General features: G+C 40.3%; 1 protein-coding gene across 1 annotated transcript in view; it reads right to left on the bottom strand.

The window, feature by feature from the left end:
- LOC124139313 (tachykinin-like peptides receptor 99D) overlaps nucleotides 1-20,561 on the bottom strand; it is a 135,753-nt gene that overhangs the window by 15,448 nt on the left and 99,744 nt on the right. The window contains exon 3 of the mRNA XM_046506300.2: nucleotides 13,330-13,430. Within this exon, the coding sequence (XP_046362256.1) occupies nucleotides 13,330-13,430 (101 nt within the window). The remainder of the gene's footprint in view (nucleotides 1-13,329; nucleotides 13,431-20,561) is intronic.

Here is a 20,561-nt window from a genome sequence, read left to right as displayed (position 1 = left end):
GTCATAATCTAAGGGGGATAACTCAGGCCTATTTCGCTCGTAAAACGAAGGCCTCATAACGACATATCATTTTAACACTATTGTGAGCTTCCTACTTTCACTGTGAAAAAAAATGAGCGTATATTTTCAAACACAGATACTAACTAATTCTAAAATTGCGTTTTGTTTAGAAAAAGAAAGAAAGTGATTTTTGCGTGTACACTTCCCCTTTAAGGAATATGTTTGTTGTTTGAACCTAAAGACAAAGCTTAAGTTCGATAATTCTATCATGAATGTAATTCCTCTCAAGACGTACCACGTACATTTTTTTCTAATTAGTTTAAATCCATACGGTATTCTGGATAAAGTTTCTATCTGCTGCTTATATCATGAGACAGTCTTGAACTTGAGGCTGATCGTTGCAGATATGATGTTAATCTATTCACTCATACAAAACATGAAATACTTAACACAAGCTGTTTACATCTGCTCTCTGGTTTCTATTATTAAGCTTTTATTGTGTGGATGTCTCGCTCTATCGTCCCACCTCTTGGGAAACCTGCGTTCACACAGTCCAGACAACGCGCCAGAGAGCTACTTATTGTCAGCGTTAACGCTTATCACTGCACTTAACCACGCCAGTGTAAGTACTTAATGCTGACATACGCATCTCAATATGATCGGGTCGTAATTACATTGACTTCGAGGAGAGAACTCCCGTGTCTGGATCATGGGTCTGAGAGTTCAAACCTGTTCAGACATTTCCCGATCCGACAGCAACATGGAAACAGTTACTTCAGAAATTGTTCTTATATATTTTAAGTTTGAGTAGTCTGTGTCTGCTGGGGTCGGGTGCATTACACGGTTTTAGTGTCGAAGTTAGTGTTGTGCAATTACACAACCAGTACTGTCTTCATTCTTCAATATTGCTTTCAACAGAATACAGCGTGTTTTGTATTTTAAACTTTAAAAGCATTTAAATTCTTAGAATCTTATGTTTGAAAATCAACAAATTTGCACACATTTACATTTCAAACATGTGGTTGCAACTTCATCTCTTTATTGAACCAGCTTATTTTTACACAAAATTACCCAGGCAAAAATGTTTATGTTTTACAAACGTTTGCATGTATGAGTGATGGTTAAAAAGACATACTCAATTTTATAAATAGTTCTTTCATCTTTCAATTACATGAAAAAACTGAATTTATGTTCGATTGGGCGAATGGAGCAATATATAAAACTTAAATTTCCTGCGGGGCGCTAATTAAGGACAGTGAAAGATGATAATCACACAAAAATATATAGATTGAGTGATATGTTGGCGATCTGAATCGCCTGGAGTCATGCTAAATGGCATTTATTGTTTTAATTTATTATTGATTAATTGGAATTGATGAAATCATAGTTGTTACTGCTCGCGGATACTTCTAATAAATCCCTTAACATATTGAACAATATAAAAGTAATGTAAAATCTATTTGCCATGTCATTACACGGGCAGGAACATCAATAACAAATATGTAACGAAAGTAATGTCAAAACCATAGACCCTGGAACACATATTATTGACCCCAGCTACCACCTACGTACACATTCATCAATTCATCATCAGCTAGATGACAAATCTTTTAAACTCTATTGTAACATGAGAATACTCACATCTGGATGATCAATAAAAGGTTGTTTCAAATCTCAATATTCTACTTGTACTTCTGTCATATGAATAAACAACGCCGGTTTTAACAGTGTAGTGTGTCATTTTCTTCAACATATGGACTTACAGTACTTTAAGTTGGTCAATTAAAGCATCTCAACATCGAAGATTTCCGTCTGACCTCACGCACTGGTTCCTGTCGCCGTACTGAAGTGGAACTACTCTTTTCGCTCATTTAGCATGTATCGTTACAAGGGCTTTCATTGATTCTGACGTACTCGCCAAAGGTCATGAGAGGTCACAAACAGTTTGCAAGTTTCTTTCAACATGACAGATTTTTATATTACATGTCTCGGGTTGCTTTGAAGAAAATCTGATTTCTTCAGTATACTAGATTAAGTCTGTGCCGCACGATGGCAAGCCATTTGGGGCGCTTCAAGAAAACTTTGTTTCCCCAAGACGCTGTTCAGATGAGTGCTTGATTCGACGTAGAATAAATGTGGCATGTTCATTTCGAGTTGGCAAATTAAATCTTATCGTCTTAGTCTGGGACAAAGTCGTTTTGTATGTGTGTACAAAATATAATTGCGAATCCTTGTAATATTACTAGCTGATTGAGTGTGTATTTTGATTTGTTTCTGATCATGGCTGACATCCCATTTGTTTAGAAAACAAAATATGTTTTTGCCGTTTTGAGCCTATGTTTATTTTTTGCATAACAATTTACCAACCCGTCTGAAAATCTTGGCTCAGCATTTGAAGCGAGTGGTAACTCTTCTTCAGACTTCTCCAACTAGGTAGAAAACATTCCTGTATTTGTTGAACATAAATTGTTCCATGAGATCAAATTCAAATCCTTCACACTCACCGCATCCAAACTGTTCTTTTACGTCTGTGTTACCAAAATTTGTACAGCGCCACTTCAGAATGAACCTAAAATTACTGTCGTACATCTACAACCACAGTTAACATCGTTGTTAGGCGCAAGGAAAACCTACAAAGCATTATTCTGTGTAAAGTTCTCTTGCTTGTTTTCGTCAAGCAGCAGGGGGCACGGGTGACCCAGTCGTCTAAGGTGCCGCGATTCGCTGTGCAGAGTTGCGTCCCTTGGGCACGCCAGAAACCAATGATTGTGGGTTCGAATCCCGGTTCGCCCAAATTATGTTTCTAGGTTTGTCAGCACCATACCCGTGCTCGTGGGTTTCACAGAAGTGGTAAACGTCTGAGACCTGCATCACTTCGGACTTTCCTCCCACGTTAAGTCGACACGCCGCGATATTACTGGTATACTGTTTAAAACGGCGTTAAACATAACTCACTCACTCACTCTCAAGCAACACGGAATCGATTGCAGGGGACTGAATGACGTTTATAAATCCTGCGTACACATTTTCAAACGTGTTTCTTACAAAATATGATCAAAAACTTTCATTTAACAAAAGTTGATGATGTCAGATACGAGTACATCGGTCAAACCATGGATAAATCAAAATGTCGACCACAGAAGGATCATATCCAACATTGACCTGTATTATTCACTTTCAGGCAATATAAATGTAGCTCATCAGAAGTTTGTATTCAAAATGACCAGAGCACCAGCAGACCTTTTTCTTTATATCTCAAAGCAGTAATCCAAACTCACAAACCATGGAGGCAGTGCTAGACAAAGGGCGATAACTCTTCCTTTGACAATCATCAAATCAACTACATTCAGGTCCACTCTGGTTCTTCCGTTAGCAACAGGACTTTTGGGATTAAGTTAAGCCAACCACGGAAGTTCATAGTTCAGACAAGGAAACATAATGCTTCCTTTAGAAACCGGACAATCTTTTCATTAACAACATCCGTATTTTATACCGGACAAAATCCCAAATTATTGATCCGCATGAAAAATGATCGTTTTAAACGTTTGTAATGACGAGCGTGAGGAGAAACGTTACATGACCTTACAATTACTAATTAGACAACTTTCTTCAAGATTGACACCGACTGCTAATTTGCAAATCTGAGATCTTTTCCGCTCTGTATGATGAGTATTACAAGCTGTACTGGGGCGAAAGGCATTGCAGAGACATCCAAGTTAGAGATTGCCCCGAGGTTTTAACAGGAACCATATTGCTAGAATTACAAGCATGTTGTCAGACATCTTCCTCTGACTGAGGAGCAATCGGGGTATTTCTCGGAAGCATCGACATGCGTCTTAAATTGAGAAGGCTATTAGTGCGTCAATTGTGCTCAAGGTGGGGTTGATGCATTGGAGTGGCAGCCGCGGGCAGAGCGTTGCTTTGCTCTGAGAATGAAAGGAGATATCTGACATCCAGTAGCAGTTGACCTGTACCTAGTAGTCTGCTTTCATTTTTTGTCACATTTTCTTCCCACTTGGAAACATTCTTACTCGTAACTTCAAGACCAATCCTCTGATTTTCACAGGAAGATGGTTTGGCTGAACAATGTGTGGGTATCTAGAACAATTTATTTTTTTCTTGGTGAATCGAACACGTAGGTTTTCAGATCACTGAAGCTGACCTGTCAGTGTTTGACGTCCGGTTCTGTATGTTGGCACATGGGTATTTTGATATGTTGGATATGTTGGGTATCAGTGTGGTTATGAGTACTAGTGTACCAGTGTCATAGTTGCATTTTACCCTTGTAGTTAATGGAACAAGTATTTTATGTGTTCTGATCGCTAGGTCCTAACTTATTATAGAAATAAGTCGATTCGATCAATATGAGCAAAAATCAACATACACAGGTCAGTGAGTGAGTGAGTTCGGTTTAACGCCACTTTGAAAAATATTCCAGTTATATCACGGCGTGTCAGCTTAACGTTTACCACTTTAGTGAAATCCACGAGCAAGGGTTATATTATGTTGAACCTAGAAACATATTCGGGAGGAACCGGAATTCGAACCCAAATAGTCGGTTTCTGGCGTGCCCAAGGTACGCAACTCTGCACAGCAAATTGCGGAGCCTTTGACGACTTGGCCTACTGTGTCCCCTTTCAAAGGTTAACAAGTCAACAAACAAGCTCTTATCACAAAAAAACATGTGCTTGATGTTGGAGGACAGTCGACATGGTACATGGTTGATAGGTATACCACTTTGATGAAACACACATTGGTATGGTGCACGTGTTGAGACACTAAGAAACACAATCAGGGTAAATGTTCGATTTGAACCCGGTCGTAGGATCCTGACACAGGTATGAGACACAACTCTGCACAGCGAATTTCAGCTGCATTGACTTCTGGTCTGGTACCTCGTGCCCCTTTACCTCACGAAAACCGTGTTTTTACCAGTCAAGTCATACTACACTAATTAGTTGAATATCAGGTCGAGTTTTGGAATATCCTATTCAAGTTCGACAAGACAGGCATACATGTATTTGTCGATAGGTATTGATCAGTTCTTCAGGCTGTTTGTGGTCCAAAGTCATAATCAGGGGGTCGCTCATCAGACATTTGTTTTCTTACAAATCGATAGTATATCGTCAGATTGTATTCCAATCGAAAACAGCCGTCTGGAACAATAATCAGAGGAACCTCCGAGTGACCTCGAAATGACCTCATAGGGACATTCGCCTCAATGTCAAGGTCATTTATAGTGAAAGTGGCGTGCCACGAGGGAAATCATACATTCGCATTGGCGTTCTTTTTCAAAGGGGGTTAATCACGACCACGTGACTGCAATGTTACAATTAGCATCTTTATCAAGAAATTTGTAAATTACAATTATTCAATCAGTCAAAAAGAAACACACAAAGTGAACGCCAACAACACAGGCTGTGCCCAAAGCCCAATCTCAGACTAGACTTAGAAGTAATATAGCCTTTCAACTCAGTAAGATTCTGAATCTGCCGAGGCCAGCGTTCCCTGCAACCTTCTTCCTGAAGAACAGATATTTCACACTGACAAAAGCCTACTATGGCCGACCGGTATACGTGCTCCAGCGCTCAAACTGGCGATCTAAAGGCTATAGCGCAATACAAATAAATACGTTAGGATACGTAGATCCTTGCCCTGAGGATGTTCCGGGCGCGCTCTCCTCTATAGACACCCACTAAGCACGTATATGGTTTCCGTGTGACTTGACAACACCCGCGAGGCTAGAAAGGGAGCGTAGAAGGAGGGGCCGTTGGCACTGCTCAAAACAGCAGTCGTTCGCCAGCAGCAATACTGAATATGACAGATGCGCGTTTGACTGGTTTCATTTAAAACATGCGACGGTCTGAGAAACGGACGGCGAGACAATTTGATATGAATATATGTAGATAAAAATACTTTTCTTGAGATTGATGAACGGTCAATTAGGACGGTGTGTGGTCGTTCAAATAAGACTGGGCGGACTGGACAACTATTGATGTTTCTTGAAGTCAATCGATGGGTCTGCGTTTGAAATGCTCTGTTCGTATGATGTTTGATACAGCGGTGATTTCGATACAACAGAGCCAACATAACATACTTTATGTTACCCAACATTTGAAAAGCGACAAAACCCTTTCAATACTTATAAGAAATAACCACCAAAATCGATGGAATCATGAGCATGTGTCCATCAATCACTATCAAACTGTGATGATACCAGGTGTTTGCGAAAACGTGAGCGTATCCTGCCCCATCGGTAATCCCAAGTGAACGCTTCGTTACGTCCACTTCGATCACTGATTTGATAGGAAATAAAATTGAAATCGAGACCATGTTATGAAATGTAATTATGTAAAAATCCATAAAATCTCGATCAAATTTATCGGAAGGAAATGACAAATTTAGCACAAAAGTACATGTTTGGCATCGGGAAAAAGATAATCATGTATCATCCGGAAAAAAGGGTAAAGTTAGAAATAATTTTTACGTTAAGCTTAAACGGTCCCGTCATGACAGTTACTTCTCACTTTCACCATCACTAAAGCATCCGAGTTGCCTTTTCATCTAATAAAGGTTATGGGATTGAGGCGAGGAATGTTTGTCAGTGTGGTATCCGTATCGGAATTATAGTCTCTGTCTGCGCTCCGTTTGCCTCGAAGTAGTGATAACTCGATATATTTTTTTATTTTCCCCATCACTTCGAGTTAAGGAAGTTTCATTTTATTTCTGTTAGATCAATAGTGGACGAACATAAAGTGTTAACTTCAGTTTTGAACACAGTATTAAACTCCACTTTGAACCAGAAACATATATACAGAAACCTATATAGTTATGAATCAAGACTTTCTTCTCATATGTTGGATATTTGGTGTTGGATGGCCCCGAGGTTAAAATGATGAGGCATGCCAAAGAGTACATGGGTACATGGGTACATGGGTACATCGTGCGAAGCCATTTTGGGTGTCCCCAGACACACGCACTCAATGCCACATTCCGGTTTGACCAACGTGGTAAACGTCGCTAAGAATAAGTTCACACTCTATGTCACACATATAACACATGAGGCTACAAAATCCAGTCATGCTAAGATGACATAATCACGGACACTCCACAAAGATATCCCCGTAATGCAAAGATATCCCCTGGTCTGCTCTTTCTAGGAAGATTTCAAAGAACGCCATGGGATTCTTGCTCAAAAGCTATTTGATCAGGGTAAGAACATTCAAGGCCTCTGTAAATCTTTCAAGAAAGTATTTGGTAGCGTGTGGAGGACAATTCTAATTTTGCGCAATTTTCAACATAATGTCCGATGATAATCCCTATTTTGACTTGTGCCAAACGTTCCTGTGCTGTTTTAGGTGATCAATTGACTTGACTTTGCGGCAGGTGCCACCGGTGGGCAGGATACTCTCAAACCATGGAGAACACCTGGTGTCATCACTATTTGAGAGTGATTAATAAACACATGTTCATGACATATTCAGATTCGTACAGGGGGTCGGGTAGCCTAGTGGTTAAAGCGTTCGCTCGTCACGCCGAAGACCCGGGCTCGATTCCCGACATGGGTACAATGTGTGAAGCCCATTTCTGGTGTCCCCCGCCGTGATATTGCTGGAATATTGCTAAAAGCGGCGTAAAACCATACTCACTCACTCAGATTCGTACAGTGGACTCTGGCTTTCTTATGATAATGAAAAAGATTTCTGTCGCTTCTATTTTCATATTTCGGCAGACCTGTGAAGACCCGGGGTAGAATAGGTCTTCAGCAACCCATACTTGCCGTAAAAGGCGACTATGCTTATCGTAAGAGGCGACTAACGGGATCGTGTTGTCAGGCTCGCTGACTTGGTTGATGCATGTCATCGATCCCAATGGCGTGGATCGATGCTCATGATGTCAACCACTGAATTGTTTGGTCCTGACTCTATTCTTTACAGACCGCCCTCATATAGCTGGAATATTGCTAAACAACAAACAAACAAAACAAACTCACCAAAGCAAAGATTTTTTACTTGTTTGTTATTTACGCCATAATATTTCGGCGTAGTCCGGACAGACAAACCGGTAGTTAAAATGTAAGCAACGATCCATACCGTCAGGCTACGAGACCACGCAGTCACCGAGCCGTACCTCACTCCAATATAGCCTCCTTACGATAAACAGGAGAATGATGGGCTCTTCTTCAATAGAGATTTCTAATGATTATGGAACTGGTCTTTTTCGCTTTTATCTATTATTCAGAAGCAGTGGACGACCATTCTGAACAATCACGGCTATTACTCAGCCTAAGACACAGACGCTGGGAAAGGAGGCCGCCAGTCAAGTCATACAATAACACTACAGCAATCTCATGCTGTGAAACAGAAAGAATTATTACCTAAACAGAACAGAAAATACTTCTCTGATTAAAAGAAAATACATGTATTGGCACCGGCTTTTGGGAGATAGCTTAGTGTTTAGCGCATATTTGCAAACTGTTTCCAATCAAAACATATTTTTGCAGCCACGAGATTGCTTTATTGAAGCTGGGGATTGATCTGGGGTTGCCGATTAATCCCAGGCCTGTTTTAACGAGAGTATCAGAGCGGACGAGGAACGTGTTTCCTTATGCTACTATTCCAAACAGACCACGAATCCCACGAATTGATACATTTTAGGATTCGTAGTTGAATCGTAATCAGTTCGTGAAATTCTTAACTGATTCGCATATATTCGTAGTTAGTTCTTACAATTCTTGAGCTATCGGGAATTCGTGGCAAAAGTTTTGAGCTGTTCAAAGTTTTGGCCACGAACTCCTGATTAAAAAAATATCGTAGTTAATTCGTAACAAATTCGTGATGCATTCTTAGGCATCGTAACTGAATCGTAATCGATTCGTAGGCATTCGTAGGTATTCTTAACTCATTCGGGGATTCGTGAATTCGTGGCGTTACGACGAATCGGCTATGAATCTGTCACGAATCCCACAAACACGCCGAGGCTATCTTGAGGGAAAACCCCAAAAATTGTCAAGAATAGTCATAAATTCATTTTTCCAGGATCCGCCGGATGGTTTTCTTAGATATCCCAGCTCAGCATCAGTTTCTTCCTTTGTTTGTATCAAAGCCTAGGCATAAAAGGTCATCTTGCACAATACATTTTGACTAAGACGGAATGTGTCCGCGTTTTTCTAATTAATTGGACAATATCAGATTACGTCACCAGCTGACTATCATGGACAATATGAGATTACGTGTTACCCACTGATCATCACGGACAACGGCAGCAAACCACGTGTTTCAAATGACCATCACGGACAACACCAGATTAGGTGTTACAACTCACCATCTTGGACAACAGCAGACCAAGTGTTACAACTGACCATCTTGGACATGAGAAGTCAGCGTGTTAGCAACTGACCATCTTGGACAACAGCAGTCTACATTTTACCAATTAACCATCACGGACAACAGCAGACCTTGTATTACGAGTGCGAGACCAGCATTTGCAGCTACTTCATCAAAGCTCTCAGTCCGCCATCAGCAGCCTTTCTCGAGTGTCTGCAATCTCAGTATCTCAGCATGCTCGCCCAACTCTGCCACAGAGGTAATCCTTTAGTCCACTTTAACTAACTCTTGATAGAAGTTAGGGCTCTTTGACCTTAGCTGTTTCATCGATTTTTGGCCTTTTGAAGATATGTCTCGGCAATAACAACCAGAGTTTTGTTTTATTGAGCAAGGTTTTTCAATAACGGCAGTAACAGTTGAGGTAATCGTTTTGCGGGATCATCACGTTTTCAGTTAGGGACGGATTTTTTTTACCTCGACCATAATATATCACGCCAGTACGACAGAATAAAGTCCCAAACACGATATTCCTTTTGAGTCGAAACAGGATATGAAGTTTTACCTTCAAAAAATGCAACTCTGTCTGATTGTTATTACGCAGTGGCACGAACCAGTTTCCATACACATGCTGTAAATGGGGGCCGAATGGTTGGACGCTTCCGAAGGGGTTAAGTAATAGACTTCTAACGTTCGCAAATGGAATTAAATGGTCTGATAGCAAACAGGGAATACTTTAAAAGGGTCTGATTTGGAACTGGCTTCTCCACTTGAGATTTGAAAATTTGTTCTAAGTACGTACACGCTTTTGTATAATTAGAAACTGATTAAACATTATATTGGCTGTATATATTTGTACCTGACATGTAATGGGTTAATCCATCAGGTTTAATGCAATAAATAAATATGAGTTTCTGATAACGTATGTTGTGACGTTCAACGATATTTGTCCTTTGACGCAAGATACAATGGAAATATTTGGACTTACTCTTATATGAAAGTATTTCATTCTTTACTCAAATTTGAAGTAGTGAGTGAGTTAAGTTGAGTCACATCGGCAATATTTTAGCCATATCGTGACTATCAAGGAGGGTTAAACATAATAAATATCAATACAAATTAGAAGTCAGGTTAATTTCGTTTCTGTGTTACGTGTAAACAAGAGTAAAACGTTCATTTTAAAACGAGCTGATCAGAAGTGATTGATCAATCAGAATAACTTCTTTGATAGGCATTTAGAAGTTGAAGTACTAAGTAATGGGAAGAAGCCCACAAGTTGTTCATCCATAAATGCTTATCCTTACTTGATCAATCAGAGGTTCCAAATCACATAAGCAAGTGATGCACCTGTATTTAACGTACAAATAACAGAGAGCTTAGAAGAAGCAAAGATAGTCATATTTCACCGAGTGAATTTGGTTTAATCCATCTTCCAAACATATCCCCTACTTACGTGTGGAAACTAGGCTTTGCTATATGCTAGTGGACACTATCGGCTTGGATAGTTTCATTACTGTTTGTGGGTTTTATATGTAGAAATACACCACCTAAATATAAAACGTCAACGCCAGAGAATAACCAGTTTCAATAATCCACGAAAACATATTAATTCCATTTGGCAAAAGGGCAAAAGAGCGGTTAAAATTATGTGAACGGATTAATGAAATAGAGAATCTCACCAGAGTGTCTTTTGATATCAAATATATCAACACGAGTTGACAAAGGTGGGAAAACTCCGAGGCTTCCCGAGGATTTTTTCTACTTTTATCAACAAAGTTGATATATTTTATATCAAAAGACACGAGGGTGAGATTTTATTTATCATCCAACATCATTCTTCCAACTTTTTCAGTTTGTAGACAGTAATAAGCAGTGTCTTAAGCTTCAGTAGCAGAGCCATTAGTGATGTCATTTGATTGTGACGTCATGGTAACCAATGGCGTCACAATGGTCTGCAAAGGATTGTGATGCAATTTCATTGCAGCGATATCTACAGTGTAGATATCGCTTGATCTCACCCAAGCGATATCTCCTGTGGGATGATAAAATATGTTTTAACAACAGAAGAAAAGGGTAAGCATGTCTCAATCCACCGGCTGCACCAGCCACTCACACAGCTTGAAAAAAACCTAGGTGTTTGGTGCCTGACGCAGCACAGCAGCACTCCTGTCATGCGACGATAGTAATCAAGTTATCGAAGGACTAGAAAAGCCAATTAACGCAGGGAAACTTTCCCAACCAAGTGTCTTTATATTTTACAAATATTTCAATTTTAACAAATATGTGTCTGTAAATAATGGAATCCAGTAGTTAAAAGAACAGGCAATTCATACCATCTGGCTACGATATCACGCAGTCACCGTGTCTTACCCCGCTCCAATATAGTCGCCGGACGATAAACAGTAGAATGCTGAGGACAGGCCAAGGTTAAATATCCAGATGTTACGTGCGACACGAACCCAAGACCAGCGAATCGTAACAGACAAATTTATCAGACCGTATGAACTGCCTTATATAGATGTAGCTGTAGTGGCCATGGATCAACTCGACAAAATGTTCGTTGTAAGGTGAATATGTGGGCGAAATGTGTGTCGGTGTTAAGAAAATGGCATCGTCACCACATGCTGGGATTTTTCAGCTGCGGACCCGTAACCGGAAATGCCAGTGCGCATGTAATCTATTGTGAATGTTTTCCGGAGCCTAGGCGGAAGCGTTGACTCTGATCTGTCGGATTCACGTCCATTCCATAATTACAAAAAATACGATTTTCTTCTTAAAGTTTTCAATCAACAGGCATTTCTTAGTCTATAACAGAATTCATTTGGCTGTGTCAAAATCCGGTATCAGGCTATGGGAATGGTAATTTACTGGAGTCGAGCATTTAACACACGGATAACACTTTTATGATTTCCTCCATCAAGCGCCGTTCTCACTGTCACGTGACCCAGACAATGACAAATCAATGTCCCGGATGACGTTTTCTGCAACTACAGGCGTACGGAAACACATCTCCTAAGGCTGGACCGCAATACTGTTTTTTTTAATCTCAACATGAAAGTGGCCCCGACGGGCAAATGCAAATTTAGACAAGAAAATCAACGGCCTGTCGTAATTTTTAGAGGTTGAAAATTGAAATAGGTTTTAACGGTTTAGAATCATTATTGATCCATAGCGAGTGTCGTGTTTCTCAAGACAAGGACCACACACAGGCCTCCACGTGTCCTGCATTGTAATGACTGCTGTCTAATCTCTGAATCCTTTCCACGTTACAAAAAACTGGGAAATACAGTAAGTGTATGGAAACAAGATGAACAATGCGTGTTGTGATTCCAAGTTCACGTCCTTCGTGATATGGCTCAATCAATGATCATTCTGAGGACTTCATCAGTAAATTAAAATTATATTGATAATAAGAAAGTGGCGCCTTCATTAAAACAGCCCAGAGTAGAGTATTTGTCTTGCTTTTGTTTCAGTATGCATCGTTTGCTGACGCGGCCGTGGTGTCAAGCAAAGTTATTGGAAATGAAATGTTATGAGTCCCACGATCACACTTTATGTAACCTACAAAATCACACACAGTGGAACCCCGTTATTCCGGACCCCATGAATACCGACCCCGACCCCAGGGCATTATAGGTAGGGAAAGTGGGAGGTGGCGAGGTGGCGAGGGGAGGAGGTTCAAATATAAGTAATGAATCTAAACATTATTTATGGACTGGTCATTTATTATTGGGAGGAGGGGAGAAGCGAAAAATGTTACACAAAAATGGTGGATCTATGGTATATGATAATAAGTTACAGGTCTCTGACCAATCTTCGCCCCGTCATCGGTGGTTCATGACGTCACAGCTTAGAACCGTTACGTCATGAGAACAGAAGGTTGACCCCAGTCACATTTCTTGGTGTGTTGACAATTCAAACATTCTTCATCTAAAATAACATCTTCATGAAACGATAAATCATCATAAAATGAATGCAATAACCGTAAACATGTGTATATACTCACTCATTGACATGGGGATATGTGATTGCTAGGAGATTATAGGTTTGAAGAGGAAGCCAGCATAACACAAACAGGCACACCACAATGATCAGCATCTTCACCACCTGCAACAAAGGGAGACAACTGTCAGACTCAAAGGGATATAACTCCTATTGGTAAGTTACATATTTTATCTAAAAAGAATATTGTGAGATGAAGACAACAATGATTACTAACAGAATCAAACAATTCATATTTTTAAAATGTATGACAATGTGTCGCATACATGAAAATTATGTATACACAATGCCATTTAGAAAGTGGTCATATGTAACAAATGTTATATTTGGGATAACGCTTTCTGAGTAAAGTAGAGATTTTAGAATTCTTTTGGAGTGGAGTCCTGTCCGGGATTCCAACCCACACTGCCAGAGTGAGGCACCTAATCGCGAGCACACAAAGTCAGCGATCTAAAGCACTCAGCCACAAAGGCTTCTATAGAGGCTTTCATAGCTTTCGGCCACGGGAGCCGTGCCAATTGACACTTGTCAGAGGGGTACACAAAGTACGAGATCTAGACTACCAGTTGTCGGACTTTCATTTTGTGGATGACCCGGTCGCTGAGAGGGTTAGATAGCTGACTTTTTGTGCTGGCGATTATGTGCCTCTCCAGATTAGGTGCCTTTACTAAGGAAGTGTTATCCCAAATATGACATTTGTTATATAAACATTATGCATTTATATAATTGAGGTTAATCAAGGCTGGTCATTACGTGTTTTCTGCAGAAGGAATGTACTGTAGTTCAGTCCCCGGATATACAACATGAAATTGTAACGAACGGAAATTCGATCCTAAAACAAGGGTATAATGTAAAACGCGCCTGCAAAACGTCAAAGCCAAGAGAATGATCAGCCTCGGTTATCCGCCCAAAACGATTCAAATGGGCGTAAACAACAAAACAATTTTATAAATGGACTACTGAAAATCAGTGATGATCTCACCGGGTGTTAGGGGGTTTAATAAGGCTTTTTCGGATGTAACGAATGTTTTCCGTGTTTGGTGACAAGCAAAACGCTTTAACCACCAGGCTTCCCGCCCGCCCCTCTCGACAGAGAAGGTCTGTAAATACTGACTTGTGTTAACATCAAGACATTCTGGGATCTTGCCAAAACACAAATGAAATTAAATTAGACAGCTTACAAGTAAAGAAACGTATTTAACAAGATATTCCCCGAGTGAGTTCATGGAGGGTTGTAAAATTAATTTACATTTATTTAAGTATTGCCTAACAGGGGGCAATATCGGTCTCGGGGACACTTAAACAACCCCCATGTAGTCAGGCAGTCTCGCTGGGTTATACTCAACAGAGAAAATAACTTGAGAGTGACTTCTATTCCCTCTGACATCCGGGTCACTGTGGACAAGTTTAATACTTGAAAAGATTATTAACAGTCTGAAGCCTCTGGAGTTTGTGGATTCTTCGTTATGTGCATAGTGATTGGAACGATTTAAGATTTTTATTACAAATTGCCACAGATATTGATGAACCGTTTGACAGGGTGGTTTGCTTTTAATAATTCTGACTGTATAAAGTTGGTGGAACATTGAAGATTTGGCACACATTTTTTTTTACAAAAACTGAAAAAATATTAACGTTCTTGAAACTATCATATTGGAAACGACGTCCTGCACAAAAAAAAATCTTCAGAATATTGTTTTGTTGCAGCGCGAGTTTTCTTTATTTCCAGATGCAGTGGTTTGGCTAAGAAAAAACATTGTAACGAAGCTTGGTCATAGTAGAAACAGATTTCTGCAAAAGAAATAATGCTGATATTTTTATTATGACAGTCCATCTGCAAAATGAAATTACGCTGATGTTTTATGTAAAAACTCTTCACAGACTAGATATTGACTATGAAAGGATTTCATTTACCAGAAGCAGTTCAATAGTACATGCCTCAAACCTATGCCAACCCAGGGGTAGAAATGTAAGAAAGGATTACTTATTGACACGACTATGACTTAATGTGTGATATAGGGGGTATTGGGTATATCTATTCCAGGAATAGGATGGCAGGGGTGATACAAAGAGAGAGTTTAACAAATTGGGGTTATCATTTAAACCCGAGAACTTTGTCAACATATTTTTCAAGCGTAGTCTAAAATGGGAAGTCGCCAGTTGGACACAAAGCTCGAGAAAGCTGCTTTCTGATTGGCTGATGTCGACTTCTTGTTAGTCATTTCATTGGTCGGCCAAAGTTCGCGAAAGGTCGCACTGTCGTGACCCGTAATAGGATGTCCTCAGATCTCTGTGTAGCGGTAGCGAAAACTGAGATCTGATTTTAATGAAAATGGGATCGTGGGGAACCCAGATTCTCACTAATCATGGTTCTTTGTTGGTCAGCACCATCCCCGTGCTCATGTGTTTCATAAAGATTTCACACAGCGTCATTCGACTCGTGCTCAAAAGTTGCTTGATCAAAGTTACAATATTCAATGCCTCAGTAAAAGTTTCAAAACGTTTTATGGTAGACACGTGGGCGGTATTTCGAAATGTGACACATCGGTAACCAAAATCATGTCCCTATTTGCCCTATTTTGACTTGAACCATATGTTCCCGTGGCTCTTTCATGTGATCAATTGACATGGCTTTGCATGTGCATGCGACAGGTGCCACCAGTGGGGCATTATACTCTCAGGATACAAAAAAGCTCACAAGATGCTACTTTATTATTATACTTTACGATCGGAATTTCTTAGAAGTTGACGGATGACAAAGTAGACAAAACTCTTTTATGGATAACAACTTATACCGTAATACTGGCAGTCTTAAATTGAGTGACAACGGAATAGGAATATATACCGAAACGTCGCATTACAGTAAAATAAAGACGTTGTTATCCATAAAACATTCTGGCAACTTTGAAATATTGCATTGGTATAAAAGTAACTTCACCGAATTTTGGCCAAGTTGTCATCACCTCTTTGTAAAGCAGTGACCTCTACAAGCCGTGTAAAGATCAACAGAAGAAAATTTAAATACACAAATTAATCCGGTTATTCATGAATGTCCGCATGCGTAACGTCCTTAATTACGAACGCCATCAAGTGCACAAGTCTACGAGTCGAGTTTGTTTTGGGGCGATAATAATTATATCAAACTGTTCTGTTGAGTTATTTTTTTCGAACATATTGATGTATTGAAGTATTTGCGAAAGCAGTTTCACAACACAAACTTCACGTAGACGGCTCTTCGTCTTCATTAGTTACCGAAGACCAACTAATGCCATGTTTAGTGTTATCCAATCGCAGCTTACGAGACATCGGTCACTGTCTGTCTACTCGTTCAGGTAGACAGGACCCTAGTCAGACCTATGACTGGTTCGAGAAAACCTGAACCTGGAGAATTTCACTAGATCGGTACTTCCGGAATAAGGAGTTTATAGAGTGTATTGCAGTTTGACCAAAAGAATACACGTCAATGATCTTTTTGTAAAAAAACAATATGTAATCTATTTTTATTAACTCCTAGTTCTAAAAACACCTTCGATAGTTCGAAAGAGTACATTTCGTTTACTTTTCTAAACACCATGACAGACAAATAAATATGTTTTGACAAGGTAACAGACGTTGTTTCGGCTAATCTATTAGTTACAGCCGGTGAGATGTCAGAGAGATTACAGATGGTAAAAGTACTCCACAAACTCAACATCAAAGAACTACCTCCCATGTTTCATCAACCCGTCAACATCCGAGAATAAAAGAATGACATCACAGTCGGGTTCAAAGTATATATTTCAGATTGCTGCTGTCGAGATCAATATGTCGTGAGTCTGTCAACAAGCCAAAATACGTCAAATCAAACGGTTTTCTTTTTGACAAAAATCAAAACTAGACGGTATAAAAAGCAATATAAATGCTTGTTAAAAGAAACTTTGGACAGATTCACTAACTCTAAAGTATTCTATTATCTATTAAGTCAAACAAACATTGACGTAATGATCCACAAAAACCAATCGAAGTTTATTTTGATTAAGTCCAAGATCATATTATTTCCATGCCCAGTACAGTTCAGATTGGGTATGACTGAAAATACTGATACCTGTGAACAAAAAGCCGATAAACAGCTATATATAGCCCTTTCCACCCACTTTTCACTATTGTAGAAGCTAAACGACTTGACAATGATATTGTCATATGACTAACTCTACCACTGTGACTAAAACCGGTATTATGTACTTGATATTGTCACTAACACTATCACCGACACTTGTCACCGACACTCTTACCAACACTGTCAACGACACTGTCACTAATACTGTCACCGATACTGTCACTAATATTGTCACAGACACTGTCACTGTCACCAATATTGTCACCGACACTGTCACTAATAGTGTCACTGATACTGTCACCGACACTGTCACTAATACTGTCACTGATACTGTCACCAACACTGCTACTAATACTGTCACCGACACTGTCACTAGTACTGTAACTGATACTGTCACTAATACTATCCCCGATACGTTTAAACGGATACTGTCACCGACACTGTCACTAATACTGACACCGACACTGTCACTAATAGTGCCACTGATACTGTCACCGACACTGTCACTAATACTGTCACTGATACTGTCACTGATACTGTCACCAACACTGTCACTAATACTGTCACCGACACTGTCACTTATACTGTCACTAATACTATCCCCGATACGTTTTAACGGATACTGTCACCGACACTGTCACTAATACTGTCACCGACACTGTCACTAATAGTGTCACTGATACTGTCACCGACACTGTCACTAATACTGTCACTGATACTGTCACCGACACTGTTACTCACACTGTTACTAATACTGTCACTGGTACTGTCACCGACACTGTCACCAATATTGTCACCGATACTGTCACTAAAACTGTCACTGATACTGTCACCAACACTGTCACTAATACTGTCACCGACACTGTCACTAATACTGTCACTGATACTGTCACTAATACTATCCCCGATACGTTTTAACGGATACTGTCACCGTCACTGTCACTAATACTGTCACCGACAATGTCACTATTACTGTTACAAATACTGTCACCAATACTGTCATTAACACTGTCACAAATACTGTCACCGACACTGTCGCTAATACTGTCAATACTATTGTCACCGACACTGTCACTAATACAGTTCATGGCCCTACCTTTAGCCCACATCTACTCTTCAAACATTTGAGCGGTGAAAGAAAATTAATATTGGGAGACCTCGTTCCAAAACTCCCCATCTTCCTGTCACCAACACTGTCACCGACACTGTCACTGATACTGTCACCGACACTGTCACTAATAGTGTCACTGATACTGTCACTAATACTAATTGGGAGACCTCGTTCCAAAACTCCCCATCTTCCTGTCACCAACACTGTCACTGATATTGTCACCGACACTGTCACTAATAGTGTCACTGATACTGTCACTAATACTAATCTGGAGACCTCGTTCCAAAACTCCCCATCTCCCTGTCACCAACACTGTCACTAATACTGTCACCGACACTGTCACTAATACTGTCACTAATACTATCCCCGATACGTTTTAACGGATACTGTCACCGACACTGTCACTAATACTGTCACCGACACTGTCACTGATACTGTCACCGACACTGTCGCTAATACTGTCAATACTATTGTCACCGACACTGTCACTAATACAGTTCTTGGCCCTACCTGAGTGTTTTAGCCCACATCTACTCTTCAAACATTTGAGCGGTGAAAGAAAATTAATATTGGGAGACCTCGTTCCAAAACTCCCCATCTTCCCGACGCAAGAGAGTTAACTGACTTTTTAAAAGTCCAGTTTCCACCCTTGCCGAACTAGACTGGAATTCCTGGGCTCGATCGTAGCGCCATCGGTGGTTATAACGAGGTATGTCCCTTCTATGCCTCTCCTATGGACCAATCAGTTTCCATCTCTCAGTGTCACTTGTATTTGCTTCAAACAAAATGGCGGCGCCCAGTCAAGACGATCTGATCGATAATCAATATCTATATTGTGATCAAACGGGTCTTTCGCGAAGAGCATCAAACCACTTGAGCACCTTGATAAAAACATGAAAAGATTTGGAAAATATCGGTTGACAACGAGTTGGCGGTGCACATGCTTTGCAAATCCTGCAATCATTGCGCGATTTTTATTGGACTATGCATAGACTCGTTAGTCCAGCCAAATTCTAACTCCATAATACCAGCCTAGTTCGGCAAGGGTGGAAACTGGACTTTTATAGTCAGTTAACTCTCTTGCCTCGGGAAGATGAAACTCCCAGAACGGATTCGATCAACATTCTTCCCCATTTCCCTTTCTTTGATTCCCCAGACAAATTGCCTTCATTTCAGAGGGGGACAAAGGGACAGTGAAATACCGCCCTTTCCAACACATATCTTTGTTCAACAAACTGCATCAAAAAGCACAATCGATTCTTGAAAAATGTTAATAGTTCAAAACAACATGTTCTTTTGTCGGATAAATCAGTATTGACCTCTTGCATGCGCAGGTTTGAAGGACAATCCATCATAGGCGGACGTACGCGAAAGTGCAGGACAGATTACTTGTTTTGTATGATATAGAACGAGGAGTATTGAGAAAAAAGTGAAATACCAAAGGGTCTGAGTTGATATCAAAGATGAATAACGGCGGAATTAGTCAGTGAACGTCAGACCGTCTTAGCTTCGGATGGCAATTTAGTAACGAGTGTGTGTCTGAAAAGAGTTTCGCAAAGTCTGAAGTTGTCAGTGATTTGTGACAAGCGCGATCCATCTTTGAAGTTGTATTTAAGAATAAGGTATGAGATAACAAATTAAATGTGGTATGGCTGGATGTTGGGTGTGGTATTCGTTTTGGTTACTGTTGTGTGAGATGCTGGATGAGAACGTACGTTTGAAGATGTGGATGTGGAACATATGTATGGAAGTGGTTATGGACGTGGGTATGGACGTGGGTATGGACGTGGTTATTGACGTGGTTATGGACGTTGTGATGGACGTGGGTATGGACGTGGGTATGAACGTGGTTATGGACGTGGTTAATGACGTGGGCATGGACGTGGTAATGGACGTGGGTATGGACGTGGTTATGGACGTGGTTATGGACGTGGGTATGGACGTTGTTTATGGACGTGGTTACAGACGTGGTTACAGACGTGGTTATGGACGTGGTTATGGACGTGGGTACGGACGTGGCTATGGGCGT

The sequence above is a fragment of the Haliotis rufescens genome, unplaced genomic scaffold (genome assembly GCF_023055435.1).
Source record: "Haliotis rufescens isolate VD_foot unplaced genomic scaffold, xgHalRufe1.0.p SCAF_8, whole genome shotgun sequence".
NCBI classification, from domain to species: domain Eukaryota; kingdom Metazoa; phylum Mollusca; class Gastropoda; order Lepetellida; family Haliotidae; genus Haliotis; species Haliotis rufescens.
The sequence above is the reverse complement of the archived record's forward strand: the minus strand, read 5'-3'. Positions and strand labels throughout refer to the sequence as shown.